General features: G+C 39.2%; 1 protein-coding gene across 1 annotated transcript; it reads right to left on the bottom strand.

The window, feature by feature from the left end:
* Positions 1-57: 57 nt before the first annotated feature.
* On the bottom strand, positions 58-5,073 carry HSA32 (Aldolase-type TIM barrel family protein). Its single transcript, XM_078577601.1, has 6 exons — positions 4,867-5,073; positions 4,076-4,267; positions 2,645-2,855; positions 1,287-1,498; positions 706-794; positions 58-186 (listed from the first exon to the last, which is right to left on the bottom strand). The coding sequence occupies exons 1-6, from the start codon at positions 4,987-4,989 to the stop codon at positions 180-182; spliced, it is 834 nt and encodes a 277-aa protein (XP_078433727.1). The 5' UTR covers positions 4,990-5,073; the 3' UTR covers positions 58-179.
* Between the last annotated feature and the right edge of the window lie 10,544 nt (positions 5,074-15,617).

The following is a 15,617-nucleotide window of genomic DNA, read 5'->3' as shown; positions in this document are numbered from 1 at the left end:
TCACGGCATTCTTCACCAAAATCTGAGCTTAGGGTTACTCTCTGCAAAAAGAGAAGAGAGAGAAACAGCAGACAAGAAAGCAAGAGAGAGAAACACGCGAAGACGAAGGCGAATATAACCATGAAAGATGAGTTTTTTTTTGGGGCATTCCATCTGCTGACGTCATCTTCTGAAGCCCGTCACGAGCTGTGCCATGGATGGAGCGCCAATGATGAGTCAACTGTTGACATTTGCTAGATCTTCTTGCCACGTCATCAGCACTTTGACCGAGAGAATCTTTCTCTCTCTCTAGTCTCTACTTTTGCAGAGGAGCGCAGTAGAGAGATGTCCTCAGAACAGTAGAGAGAGATGGAGGAGAGAGAGATGCATATTTTTTTATACAGAATAAGATGAACAAAGTGCAGAAGAGAATGAACTGTCCAGGCACAAAGGCGCGTTACCATGACAGGAGAGAGACATGCAGCATGTGGGCAAGTCCATGCAAGATAGACCCAGAAAAAGAGGAGAGAGAGATGAGCAAAAGGAGAGAGAGATGCATATTTTTTATATAGAAGAAGATGAACACAGTGCAGAAGAGAATGAACTGTCCAGGCACAAAGGCGCGTTCCCATGACAGGAGAGAGACATGCTGCAAGAGGGCAAGTCCATGCGAGATAGACCCAGAAAAAGAGGAGAGAGAGATGAGCAAAGGAGAGGGCGTGTTACATGACTATGGACCGCCTTCTCCGGCCCACGCCATGGTTTCGCAGGCACTCCAGACCCATTATCTGAGAATGGTCCACGAAGAGATTCACCTGACACCAAATATGCAGAGATGACAAAAAAACCATTTTTTTGCAGAAAAGGTCAGGAACTGATTACAGGATATGACGAGGCGGGACGGAATGCCATTTTGGTCAGTCATCCATCACAGAATCTGCAGTTTCGTTCCGTCCCTTATCATCATCAGTCATCCATCTGAAAGCCTTCATGTCCTTGTTCTATTCCGTCTTGTCTGTTCGGTCATCTGTTCTATCCCAAAGCTGAAATGAATCAGAAAGAAGTACAAAATTGCGAACTCAGAGAAGGATGACCGACCAAGAGTGACTTTCTGCCCCGATCCATTCTATTTCATTGTCTGTCTTTCATCCCCAAGTTGGACAAAAGGCATGAAGGCTTTCATTCCATTTTCACCAAAAGGTCAGGACGGATGACTGATGACAGAAAGGGAAAGAAAAGGGACTGATTGCCAATTTGCCATCCATTCACGAGACTTAGTAAGAGTAATATGGGCTTGTTGCTCTAACCCGTGGTCCATATCGCGTTACAAACCACTCTGCGGCGGCGCCATCGAGGGCTTCGAACATGGTCCGGTCCAGGCCCAGTCGGCCCACTACCCTGGCGATGACGTCAGTTGCCAGGTCAGCATCATCGTCGATGGAGATCATGATTGCATCTGCTCCCGCTTCTATGCATCTCTCTGCCTTCCTGATGAGCAGATCAACATTTTCTATCATCCCTGCCGTTCAATCCGGGTGGAGGCCTTGTCAGCTCACTACCAGGTGGTTAGCGAGAAGTTGACACAAGTGAGATGTGATGCAAAATATGAAGGTATTGATATAGAGGTAGAGGTAGTGGTAGAAGTAGAGATAGAGATAGAGACAGAGACAGTGATAGAGATAGAGATAGCGACAGAGACAGAGATAGAGATAGAGATAGAGATGATACAGATGATCGCGATAGAGATAACGACAGAGATAGAGATAGAGATGATACAGATGATTGCGATAGAGGTAACAACAGAGATACAGATAGAGATAGGGATTATACAGATGATAGAGATATAGATAGAGATAGAGATAGATGATACGAAGGAAACTTCAAAAAAAATTGAGATGTGCAAGCAGTATGATAGGGTTCCCCGGGGTGCGTCAGGGGCATTCTCGTCATGTTTGGCATTATGTTCCTTTAAATAGCACAGCCCTCCCTCTAGGGAGGAGACTTGAATGTTGGTACTTAAGTGATTAGTGGCTTCTCTTCCCCTCTCGTCTCTCCTACATCTAACGCTCCGTCTCCCTCCACGATCCCCGTCCCCGCGATCGTCTCTGCATCACTGCGTCTTCAGGCGGCTCGTCCCCCGGCTGATCCCTACCTCCCCTGCTCGGCCTCCTCTCCTACCCTTCCCGTTTCACCTCTCAACCCCCGGGAATTGCCTACCTCGTCTCGTCCTCTTCCCCTTCCGATCCGAACCCAGAACAAGGTTCGTGTCACAGAAGAAGGATCCCGACCACTACATAGGTATTCTTGTCATTTTCATTCCTCGTGTTTTCATATTAATTACGTGTTTAGCACCCAAATTTGGCTTTCGGCCTTCATTAAGCTAAACTCTATGAACAAGTACAGAAGTAATTTGTAGGAAACTTCAACAAAAAAAACAAGCATGCAGTGGCAGAACTCCAACCCGACCAGGAATATTTTAGTCATTTTTTTCATCTGCGTTTTCATCTTAATTTCTTGTTTAGCCCTCCCTTATGGCAAAACAATATTGAAGAGCAAGCCAACCGAAAGATAATAAGACTGATGACAGGCAGTTCATGATGCAACAAATCCAGAAAATTTTGGGATGTAATGATGGAAATATAATGCATGTATAAGAAGAAATCACCGGATTCTTGATCACTGAGAGGAATATAAGCTCCGAACGCTTTATCTCCACCTGCAGGAACTGCAACAGGGTCGAACTTACAAGAAAGACCGGGCCTCGCTCTCAGACCCTCGCTCTTGATCATGCGGACCAACCTTAATAGAGCTTCCTCAGGAAAGTTAATGAAGCTTGAGTTTGGCTCGATCAGATCAAATCCCATGTCTCTGCAGTCCTGTTGCCATCCCAGGTCATGCATCAGACTTCAAAACGAAAAGTCAATTCGAAATTAATTTTTATTTGGCATAAATTATTGTTAAAGAAACTAGCCGTTAGGCTTTCATACTGGGTCATATATGTTTTGGCCCAGTAACAGGTGTATATAACCTTTGACCTAAATGTGAAAAAATAAGCTATCTATTTTTTCCCCTTTGCCTCCAGCTTCTTGTCCTTCTTCTTCACAAATCTGTGTCTCGATCTAGAAGCTCTTTATTCATGAAAATTATAATTATAACCATAAGTATAATTAAATCATAATTTTAACTGAATGGTATAATGGTATGATCTCCAACCCTCCTTGGGACAGTCTCATCTATTGCCCATTAGGGGCATTTATGTCTCTCACTTCTCACATTCCCTTTATATCACACATCCCTCCCAAAGGGTGGCCAGCCAGAACACATTATGCCATTGGAAGCTCTTGTCCCTTCTCCCCTCTGTGTCCACGCCTCCCCTCTTCCCTAAGATCCTCGTCCTCTTGATCTTCATCATTTTCACCGCGTCTTCAGGCAGCTCATTCTTGGTCAATCCCTAACTCTTCCATTCGGCATCTCCCCTGACCATTCTGATATAGATCTCCCAAAATTCGTCAAGAAAACCAAGAATTCGTATCAATGATCAATTCAAATGTTCTCCGATAGGAGTACAAAAGATTGTAGAGAATCCAGAGGTGGTAAAGAAGATCCACGAAAGGAAAGACTAGACGAAAAGAGAGGCTTCAGCCGCATCGGCTTCCCTCTCGCCTCCGGTGCCGCCAGACCACACTTCAAAAGATCTTCCCTCTCTTCTTCTTGAAGACATTTATTTATATAGGCGATTTTCCCGCCTAAAGTTAAGCTGTCTGTTATACTTTCCTAGGGCGTTTCTTGTAGAAGCTTGGGAGATCCGTAACACATTCCCATTCTCCTCTTCATCCCACGAACTCTCTCACTAGTCTCCCTCTTGACCCGTCCATCTCTATCCAATTGATATTTTCATTAGCAGAATTACATCGAAGATGGTACAACCAGCGTGGTATGTTTCATATTATTATAAGTAGAATGAAAGTGAAAGTCCAAAACTAAATCTAGATTAGAAATCAAATTAAGTAAATTATATTTAGGCTGCTATAAATTGTAAATCAAATATTCAGATCAAAATTAAATATTAAAATTAGGAATATAATGGGAATTCTACCTCGACATACTCCTTGAAGGCAGCGGGTCCTCTTCGAAGAACCTGCTCCCCCCAATCACCGCTGCTGACATAGACATTGCGTTCATGGGCCATCCGGATTATTTCTTTGATGGATGATCGCGGCGCCAGGGTATAAGAACCCCCACTGAACCTCAATCCATCTACGAACTGTCCCATGGTCTCCAAAGTATCCTTGAACGGAATAAACAGGGAAAAAGTCAGCATTTTTTCTAACTTACAACAATATTTCAACATTCATGATGAAGAATAGACAGGGAAAAAGAAAAAATAACGCGATGAGGATTCGTTTCACTAGAAACAGAATATTAAAATTTCATTAATTTAAATAGAACTCTTTTGGATTTATTCTAAAAGAGTTGGATAGGTTCAATTAGCCCGTTGTAAAAATAAATATCTCAATAAATAGCTCGCAGCGCAATCAATCATTTGATCTTCGCGAAAAAGGATGAGGCTAGATCATAAATTAGGTTTCCATGAACGTCGGTTGAGCATGTTTAATATTTGTAATCTGGCAAAGGCACCATAAAAACCCGCAATTTGATATTCCCCATCGTTGGAAAGGGATGATTAATCTCAATTCCCAAGAACTGGCACATGGATAAAAGACCAAGTTTAACCCACCGCAAGAAAACGGCAAATAAATTCATCAAAAAACAAAATTTTCATAATTCTAGCTCATTTCGTCTCAAATAAATTCGATCAAAAAACGATCAAATTACACAGAATTGTGCGTAATTACGCAGAAAGAGAGGGACAGAAAACGAACACACGTGGAGTGACTGCCGGGTTGCCTGGGAACGACTGTAGAAAGCTCCCCTCATCTCCGTCACCCCAAAAACCCTCGGCTTCTCCGGGCGATCGTATTCGTTGTCCTCCCGGTAGAACATCGCCATCGTTCTCTTCCACTCGGATTTGGGAATCCAGAGAAGAGATTCAAGCAAGCTTAAGAAGCTGTACACGTCGAGACTCACGACACGATGTAATATATAATATATAACACCATCAATCATACACATCTATCTATCATAACTGCAGTTAATGAATGTATTGTTTTAATTAATTTTCCCTCTACCCGCTGGCCCCATTAGATCTCTCTATAATGATGTTATTAAATATCACTATCTAATCTCTCTCTGACTAATGGCCTTATTATATCATTCTCCCTCTGATCATATTGCTAAGCACTGGTACTTCACTGATCATAGTGCAGTTAATGAATGTCTTGTTTTAAAAATTTTCCCTCTACCAAGTGGCCTCATTAGATCTCTCTATAGTGATGTCATTAAATGTCACTATTTGATATTCCTCTGCTTAGTGACCTTGCTATATCATTCTCCCTCTGTCATTTTGATAAGCAAAAATACTTCACTAATCTCTCTCTGATCATAGTGCAGTTAATGAATGTCTTGTTTTATTTAATTTCCCTCTACCAACTGGTCTCATTAGATCTGTCTATAGCGATTCTATTAAATATCACTATCTCATCTCTCTCTGATTAGTGACCTTGTAATATCATTTTCCCTCTATCATATTGCTAAGCACTAATACTTCACTAATCTCTCTCTGATCATTGTGCAGTTAATGAATGTCTTGTTTTAAAAAATTTCCCTCTGCCAACTGGCCTCATTAGATCTGTCTATAGTGATGTCATTAAATATCAATATCTTATCTCCCTCTGATTAGTGACCTAGTTATATCATTCTCCCTCATACTGCTAAGCACTAATACTTCACTAATCTCTCTCTAATTACCTCATTCGGTCTCTATCTCACTTTGATTAATATATATCAAACTAGTTGCCTCATCAGGTCGTTGTCTCTCTATTGACCTTTATAAGCTTAATATTGCTAATGGTCTCATTAGGTTAATCTCTCCTGGTGATTTATTGCACTCTTTAATTTGGCGCCTACTATCACTTTATCTATAATCATCTTGTTTAGCGTTAATATTGAAACATGTTATTTATGACGATCTCATCTGGTCATTTCCTAGCTTTTTTTAATATGCATTCATTATAAATCAACTCATTAGATCCTTCTCTCCCAAATGATCTTGTTAAGCACCATTACTAAAATGATCACTCTTCATAATAAACTCATTAGTTCCCTCTTTGTCCAGAGTAATCTCTATTACTGACTAGTGGAGCGAATATATTCCTCTCATGCATTGGTTAATATTTGTTTCTAACTAGTGTGGCAATGAAATATTCTATCCCTGTAGATATTATTTTCAAGGATAGATATCTCTAACGTCGTCTCTAGGTGCATCTCTCATTTTAAGTCATATATATATCATTGGTAGAACTATATGTTATGTAAGCCAATCACCAATTCTATATCTCATTCAAACTTCACTCATACATGTCATAATTATTCGCATGCAGCTGTGATGATAATACTGAAGTTCAAGTTTCTGTGAAATAATAAAATTGATGATTAATAAATGTGTACCTTATACATTCATATTCTTAGGATATTCGAGAAGGATATCAAAATATATAAGATAAAATAATACTATTTACTTTCTCTCATGTGATATGGATGGTTGATCCCCAAACAATTTGTGTCAAGACATCGAGGGATAGTATGTGATCTCTAGGTAAATAGTCTACTGAATGGATCCGCATGGATCCCTAGATGGTATTTTGCCAAGCTATCTCCTAGGTTGATTCATGTCACAATTGGGTAAGTGGTTATGGTGGTGATGGATATTATGTGGCCATCAAGCCAATCCCGCCACCATATTTATTTAAGTTCATTGAAAGAAATATTATGTTCATTATTATTTTAGTGTGACGATTATAATGAAGTCCATAAATATGTGCAATGACCTAGTGAAATATGATGAGATCATAACACATTGATCACTAGTCTTTAAACACGTATTATAAATATTCCTATTCGATGGATAGTCAAGATGGACATCAAATTATCAGGATAAAATAGCACTAACTCATCCTACTTATACGATAAATATAGTTGATCGTGTGGCTATTAGTGTGGAGACACTAAGGACAGATAGTAGGTGCTCTTCGGAGAAAGAGTTCACTGAATTGATCCACATAAATCCCATAATGGTATTATACCTAAACATAAATCAGGTTGATTCATGTCATGGTTGAAGAAGATGAAGTCGAGATCCAAGCACTAAGTGATCGCTTGGATTCTTCTAGAGGTCGGACATGTGAACGGCTTCACAACGATCTCAAAGCGACAAAGTCAAGGGTGGAACAAGTTCCCCACAAGGTACATTAGATGTTTGATTTCAAAGATCGTTTATGAATCAATTAACTTGCTTTTGCATCCATGCAATCATGTTTTACGTGGACTAACCAAGGCACCGAACCCAACATGTGGGCAGATTATTGTGTTTTGATTTTGACCTATGAGTCCCTTAGCATGGAGGTCCAAACTATCCTAGCTTGTCAACAAGCACAAATAATGATATCTATTAGTGTGTCTTTTTTCTAGATATTGTGGCCATAATCAGTGACCTGAGGATGATTTGTGTAGGGAAAAAACAATAGAATTATAATCTCTAAACCTAAATCAAATCACAATGTTCACATCACCTAGTGTTGGATTAATTTGCAAGTCATACAAGTGTATGACCTGTAGATGTATCAATGTAGTACTCGTCATGTTGAATATCCTCATCTTCAGCTCAATAGGTGCCACCGTCCTTGTGAGACGTTCTTCCCACCATTCCCTATGAGTGGGTGTCCAAGGGACGAAGAAGAATGAGGGACACCGAAAGAAAAATTGGTGTGGGCATATTTCATTCGGGGCTTCCTTCCATTTATGCTGATCAATTTGTTTGCAAAAAAAATCTATATTTTAAGTACATCTTCTGACGTCCAATACACCTTATGCATGTAACCCTCTAGGCCCATGTAATGATGAAATTACATCCCTCGTACAAACAAATCACAAATTTTATAGCTTCTTCAACATTCATTGATAAGAATTTGTGCATATAATGCATGTTTGATACTTATAATTATGTAAATTAAAGAATTCAAATGGAGAAGAAGGACTAGGGATCGGCAATCGTCATCCGTCACATCACGCGTCGCCGTGACAATCACGTGACAGTGACGGTGACAAATCAGAGGGCTCGTGACGGTGACGGTGACGGTGATGGATCGCTCGTGACGGTGACATGACAGTGACAGGGTGGCCCGGACGAGTGACGTCCGTCACGGATGACGTCCGTGACGGTATTTTAATAAGTCTCTCTCTCTCTCTCTCTCTCTCTCTCTCTCTTTCGTTCTCTCTCTCTCTTTCGTTCTCTCTCTCTCGCTCTTGTTCTCTCCCTCTCTCGCTCTCTCATTCTCTCTCGCTCTCTCTCTTTCGTTCTCTCCCTCTCTTGCTCTCTCTTTCTCTCTCGCTCTCTATCTTCCTTTCTCTCTATCGCTCTCTCTCTCTCTCTCTCTCGCACTCTCTCTCTCGATCTCTCTCTCTCTCTCACTCTCTCCCGATCTCTCTCTTGCGCACTCTCTCTCCCGATCTCTCTCTCTCGCACTCTCTGTGGATCTCTTTCTCTCACACTCTCTCTCCCGATCTCTCTCTCTCTTGCACTCTCTCCCGATCTCTCTCTCTCGCACTCTCTCTCCCGATCTCTCTCTCTCTCGCACTCTCTCTCCCGATCTCTCTCTCTCTCGCACTCTCTCTCTCCTGGACGTGCCGTTACGTCACATAACAATAACAAATGGTCCATAAGAATAAAAATACATAACCTATAAAAATGAAAAAAAATTCCGTCACGGTGACGGTGACGTGACGGTGACGAGGGTCTGCAGACGAGTGACGGTTCAGTGATGATTTTCCTGAAAATCCTTGGACGAGTGATGTGACGGTGACGTGACGACCAGTTTGTCACGTCACCGTCCGTCACGATTCGTCACCGTCCCGTCACGTCCGGGGCGTCACGTCCCGGACGTGTCATTCCCTAAGAAGGACCCCTGGTATCTATATACATAGAATAGGGAGTAGTGCAAGTTGTAAATACACGGTTGACCCATTAGGTCTGTCATACTCCTTCATACTCCTCAAGCCTTATCACACATCCCCAACTTATCATATATGGTGTCATAAGACAAACTAATCAAGCCTTGGTGAGAATCTCTGCCAATTAAGCCCCATGTGAAATGGCGGTGAGCCATTTTACTGCATCATCGCTAATGGAATGGCAATTCACCTCAATATGTTTGATATACTAATGGAAGGCTGGATTGTTTTTATGCTTTTCATAATACCTGATCATGGGTGTACAAACATAAATATAAATCACCTTGAGTAAAAATCAAATCCACATCATTTTTTATGTGTTGCCATCCATAGCCCAACATTCAGATTTTGTGTTGGATCTCTTTTGTCTTATGCATGTACACATTCTAAGTATGCTTTAGTGTTAAGATGCATGCTGTGTTTTAAAAAATTCCCAACTCAAAGGCCACATTACATGTGCCAATAATTGTAGAGCTCTCAATACACATGGTATAGGTTTCTAGATTATTAGTAAGTCAATATTTTTTATGACATTTATAACCATAACTTCTAGTGTATCTCTCAAACACATTAATAAGTGTATAAAGGTACTTTTTCGCTCAATTTGGAATCATCCACCCTAAATGGGTGCGGATATAAACTATTGGAAGACGATGGGCTTAATTTCAAAGTCTAGGTTGTATAAATACGGGGAAGTGAGCTTTTGGATTTTTAGAATTCTTAATGCATTTTTACCCATGGGAATGCTGGTTAGGAATTAATTGTTGATCATTCTACAAGTGAATTTATTATGGTCAATAAATCACTTTTAATAGAATCAAAATGGCATCAACAAAAACATGAAGCCAATCACTTGGGCACATATCATATCTGTGATTTGTTGAAATCTTGTGCACGATGTTGAACTGCTCATATATGCAACCTCTAGACGTATCCACATGGTCCATGGCATATCAAAACTTCTCCTTCAGCTTGACAAACTTCATTCACGCTAATTTGTCGTCGTTATGATGTCTCGATTGCATCTCTATTATTATCTAGAGGAGCTTAGGGGAAAGGGAGAAGAAGGGAAGACCCTTGAACAATTCTGGCCTGGGTAAATTTTATCTTCCCCTGTTTATACTTAGTATTGGGTTATGGTGCCTTTCTAGTGTTTAGAAAACTGTTATGGTGCCTTTTTTTAAAAACATCATACATCATATGTACCTCGTGGATAAACTGTTCCACCCTTGACTTGCTATCTTTAATATTGTTCTAAATTCATTCACACATTCAACCTCCATAAGTATCCATGTGGCCAAGTTACTCTTAGATCTCCACTTTGTCTTCTCCAGCTCGTCTTGAAATTATTGTAGACATTATCACCATGAAGACTCTCTCCTCGGATGAGTGAAGAAGGGATCAGAATGGAGAAAGAGGAAGCGGATGCTCTTACGTATGGCTAGCTTGGGTGCCTAAAATGGTTGTGATAAGCCAAAAATTAGGGATGAATTATGCAATTTTAGACTTCCTTATCATTTTTTATTTTAGCTTATACAATAAAATTTATAAAACCCTAACTTAAGATGAATAGTGATAAGAATAGGTATTGTCAAAGGGAAGCTAGTAAATAATTCAATTATTGATCTACTTGAATAATTCAACCTAATTAGAGTTAATTTAATCTTCAATGAAGATCAAATTACCCAAATTAGGTTAGAATTTTGAAAGGGGGTTAGAAGAGATGGGAAGACTAGAGGAATTAGGGATCTCAAAATTGACTTATTTGATCCAATAAAAAGGATCAAAGGAGTCAAGTAGAGGGATTAAGAAGAAAATTTGGTTTTGGTTGTTTCTGGGGAGTTGGGCATCCAAATTCAATAACAACTATCTCATAAACACAATCTAATATATCCAAGAAATGAACCCTTCTTATAACTGTTTTCTTAATGTGCAAGTGGAATGGCTAGATCAATTTCATAATCTCTCCTCTCAATCCTAATAAGGGCTTGTACATGAAAATTCACAAATGTAAAGTCAAGCAATTTAGAAATGCAGACCAAGATCGACATGAAAAATCCCAAATTTCACAAACACATAATTCAAATTACACTAAAATTTCAATACATTCAAGTAAACGGTATCAAATACAGATTATCCGGGCTGGTTTTCCTCTCTTTCTTGCAGTTGTGAAAGAGGCCCTTCCAGAATGACATACTAAACTCAAATTTATGCTTTTATACTTAGGTTAAATGGTACAATTACCATTTTACCCCCAATAAGTAAATAATTTTTATCCATCGATGTAGGCTTGATCTAAAAGAGGAGATTGAGATAAGCAAATCCATAAAAGTTGAGCTCAATCCGACTTCAGGATCAAAAGTTATTAATAAATGAAAATTGAACAATCTGAGCCGTTAGATCAATTTTTATTTATTTAATTTAAATTTTGAAACACTCAATCGCGCGTCACCTCCTGATTGGCTGGTGGATTTTAAAGTTGTTTTGCACCTCCTCTAATGGTGGGTCACGTACTGCCTGGCTGAAATAAGAGAGAAATAAAAAGAACACAAGATATGTACTGATACATGCTTACACGCATGTTTGTAATTCCGCTAAACAATCAGATTTGGCCACGTCACCTCCTGTACTTGCGGGTTGTATGTGCAGCATGGGCGGTGAACTTACCACCCAAATGAAGGTTTCTTGCTGAATGCATTAAAGCCATCGCATTCCTTTCTGACGACCAAGATTACGCGATGTGGCCTTGGTAACCCGATTTCCTGAAATTTTGCAGAAACGTCCTTGTATAAGTTGGTGCGCGCAGACGGACGCCACCCAAAAAATATTTATGCATATGCCCCACTGCTTTCTCTCTCCTCCATATTTCCTAAATAATGATACAAAAGTCTCGATTAATTTTATTGAAACCCTACAAACATTTTAATTGGATCTTTACGCATGCTATGGGCAACTGAGAGCTATTTTAAGGACATTTTTGCAACCAAAATTTAAGAAAAATCCCTCCAACTTTAGAAATTGCTTTAAAACTCCTATTTTCCTTATAAATATATCCTTTTCTATTTAAAATCATTTACTTCTCGAATAAATTCCCAAAATATTTGATATAATTCTAGAAAAATCTAGAAAATTTCTTAATTCATCCCACATTAATTAAAATTAAAATTAATTTCCAACCCTAAAATTTTCATTTAAATAGAGTTACATCAAGCTTAAATTAATTCTATAAAATTCATAAATTAATAGAAAATTTAGTAAAAATCAGAATTTACTTAAAATTTTAATTAACATGCAAATATAAAATAAAAACCCTATTTTAATCTCTTTAAATTCATAACATTGTGCTCTTTACTTGAATTAAGCACATAATTTACGGTGTTATCAGGCTGCCACTTCCTCTATTTATATTTTCACTTAAGTTTTTTCTCAAGACCCATGAAGTAAAAGCATATCCACCAATCCCATATGAACTTATTTATTATTATTATTATTATAATTTTTTTCATATGATCTTATAAGTGTGACCCTCTAGGCGCATATATCATTTTAGTTAATAATTTTAGTGGCCTGATAACAATTATTAGCCAATCTTATAAATGAACTATATCAATATATCGTATATTAAGTGATTAAGAGTTAATTTAATCCAGTCAATAAGTTTAGTTTCCAATTTGTGGAGTGGCATGCTACACTTCATGCTCTAGAGGATACAAGTAATGTTTAATATCTCTCGTAAAATATTTAATGGCATCAGTTACTGATGGAAATATATGTGGCCGACAAGCCAATCACACATTCCACATCTCGTACCAAATTCATTAGTAGAAAATACTCATTATAGTGCACGTGTGATGCTTGTAATGAAGTCCACAGATACATAATTGGCCTTAGTGAATTATGATGAGATCATAAGATCATAATACAAAAAATTACTAATCTTTAAGCATATGTTCCAAAAATTATTATTCGAAGGATACTCGAGATGGACATTGAAGTATCCTGATAGAATAACACTAGCTATTTTCAATCATATGATGCTTATGGTCGGTCTTATAGCCATTAGTGTAGAGACACTAAGGATATATAGTGGATGTTCTTTAGTGGAAGAAGTTCACACAATTGATATGTATGAATCCCTAAATGGTATTATACCAAACTATTAATAGGTTGATTCACGTCACAGTTGTGCAAGTAGATCTTAGACTTGAGATGTGGAATGTGTGATTGACTTGTGGAGGAACAGTCGTACTTTGACTATGACATGCGTGCCCGTAATCATGGGATTCTAAATAGTCTTAGTTTGGGTGCATCAATAAGTTCACGAAGATGATTGAATGGTCACGATGTGGTTGTCCACCCTTAGTATAAGGGGTGAGAGGTCAAGGAAGACGACGTGATGAAGTCTTAAGCCAAGGTAGTGAAATGTCAAAGATGGGTTCTCAAATGATTTTTGAATACATCTGTACTAATTTGGATGACCGATTTAGATTTGACAGTTGACCATACCCTATGTCATCCTAGGAGTGTCAAGTGCATGAGGGATTATACATACACGGTAACTGATGATGAACATGCTCTATGAGTGAGTCGATACACACTCCTTTTTATCTTGTAAAGCAAAAGGTGCATATTGGCACCCCACGTGGTGGAGACTCAACTTACCGATTGGGTTAAATCGATTGGACGTTAGCTAATATGTGATGATATATGTAATTATTTTGGAATTCCAATAAAGGTTATTGGGCTGCTGGAGTCGTTAACTAGACTTATACATGGGCCAAAAGGGTCACACACAGGTGGTATTAGGACGTCGGAAGATATACTTAAGTTTTGGAAGTTTTTGTGAAAAATACCCACTTAGTATAAAAAGGGGAAGGCCACGAATGAAATTCACCAAGGCCAGAATTGTTGAGGGTACCTTACCCATCTTCTCCTTTCTACCTACACTTAATCTCCACTCCCGATGCGATCAAGATGGCATAATGATCGCAATGGAGATTGAACAGGGATATGTTAAGAGGCTGCACACTTGAGCAACTATAAACGTCTCGCTTTGGGATTTAAGAAATCACAGATGTAATTCGTGCACATGTTCTTCGTTTTATGTTTTTGTCAATGTCATTAGGATTTCATCATGAGTTTTTTGCTACGTGGCCAACAAGCCAATCATATATGTGGCCGGCAAGCCAATCACACATTCCACATCTCGTTCTATGTTCATTAATAGAACATATTCATTATAGTGCACGTGAAATTCATATAATGTAATCCATGAATACATGATCGGACTTGGTGAATTATGATGAGATCGTAATACGGAGATCACTAGTCTTTCAGCATGTGTTCTAAACATTCATATTTGAAGGATACGCGAGAAGGACATCGAAGTATCCAGATAGAATAACACTATCTAGCCTCATTCATATGATGAGTATGGCCATTCCCGTAGCCATTAGTGTGGAGACACTAAGGATAGATAGTGGGTGCTATTTAGTGGAAAGAGTTCACTGAATTGATCCGTACGAATCCCTGAATGGTATTATACCGAACTATCAATCATGTTGATTCGCTTCACAGTTATGTATGTAGTCCTTAAACCTGAGACACCAAAGAAGTCTTTTGGACGGATGATTTTACTTTGACTATAGCCAACGAGTCTCTAATTATGAGATTCTAAACGGTCTTAGTTTGGGTACATAAAAAAATTTATGAAGACAATTGAGTGGTCAAGATGAGATCGTCCACTCTCGGTATAAGAGGTGACAACTCAAGGAAGACGATGCAACTATGTCCTTGGCCAAGGCAGTGAAATATCAGAGAAGAGTTCTCCGATGATTTCTGAATGCATCAGTGTGTAACTCGGATGATCGATTAGGGTTTGACAGTTGATCATACCCTAAATCGTCCAAGGAGCATCAAGTGGATGAGGGATTATACATACACGGTAACTGATGATGAACACGTTCTATGAGTGAGTCGATACACACTCCTTTATATCTTCTAGGACACGAGGTGTAGCTTGGCACCCCACGTGTTAGAGTCTCGACCTATCGATGGGGTTAAATCGATTCGACATTAATTAATCTATATAATGATATAGTTAATTAATTTGGAAGGCCAATAAAGGTTATTAGGCCGCTGGAGTCGTTAACTAGATTGATACATGGGCCTAGAGGGTCACACGCAAGTGGTCTTTTGGACGTCAAAAGATATACTAATGTTTTGGGGGTTTTCATGAAAAATACCCACTTAGTATAAATAGGGGAAGGCCCTGAACGAAATTCACCCAGGCCAGAATTGTTCAGAGGCCTTTCCCCTTCTTCTCCACTCTCCTAACACCCCCTCTCCCTATCCGATGTGATTGGGACGACGTAACGATGTCGACGAAGAAAGAACAGGGCTCGTCAATGAGAAGGAAGAGATTCGACGTGCCAAGGACCGCGTCGATACGTCTAGAGGCTGCACATGTGAGCATCTCAACTCGGCTCACTCCAGGATCCAAGAGATGCGAT

The sequence above is a fragment of the Wolffia australiana genome, chromosome 6 (assembly GCF_029677425.1).
Source record: "Wolffia australiana isolate 7733 chromosome 6, ASM2967742v1".
In the NCBI taxonomy this organism is placed as follows: Eukaryota; Viridiplantae; Streptophyta; class Magnoliopsida; order Alismatales; family Araceae; genus Wolffia; species Wolffia australiana.
This window is presented reverse-complemented; position numbering and strand designations above follow the sequence as displayed.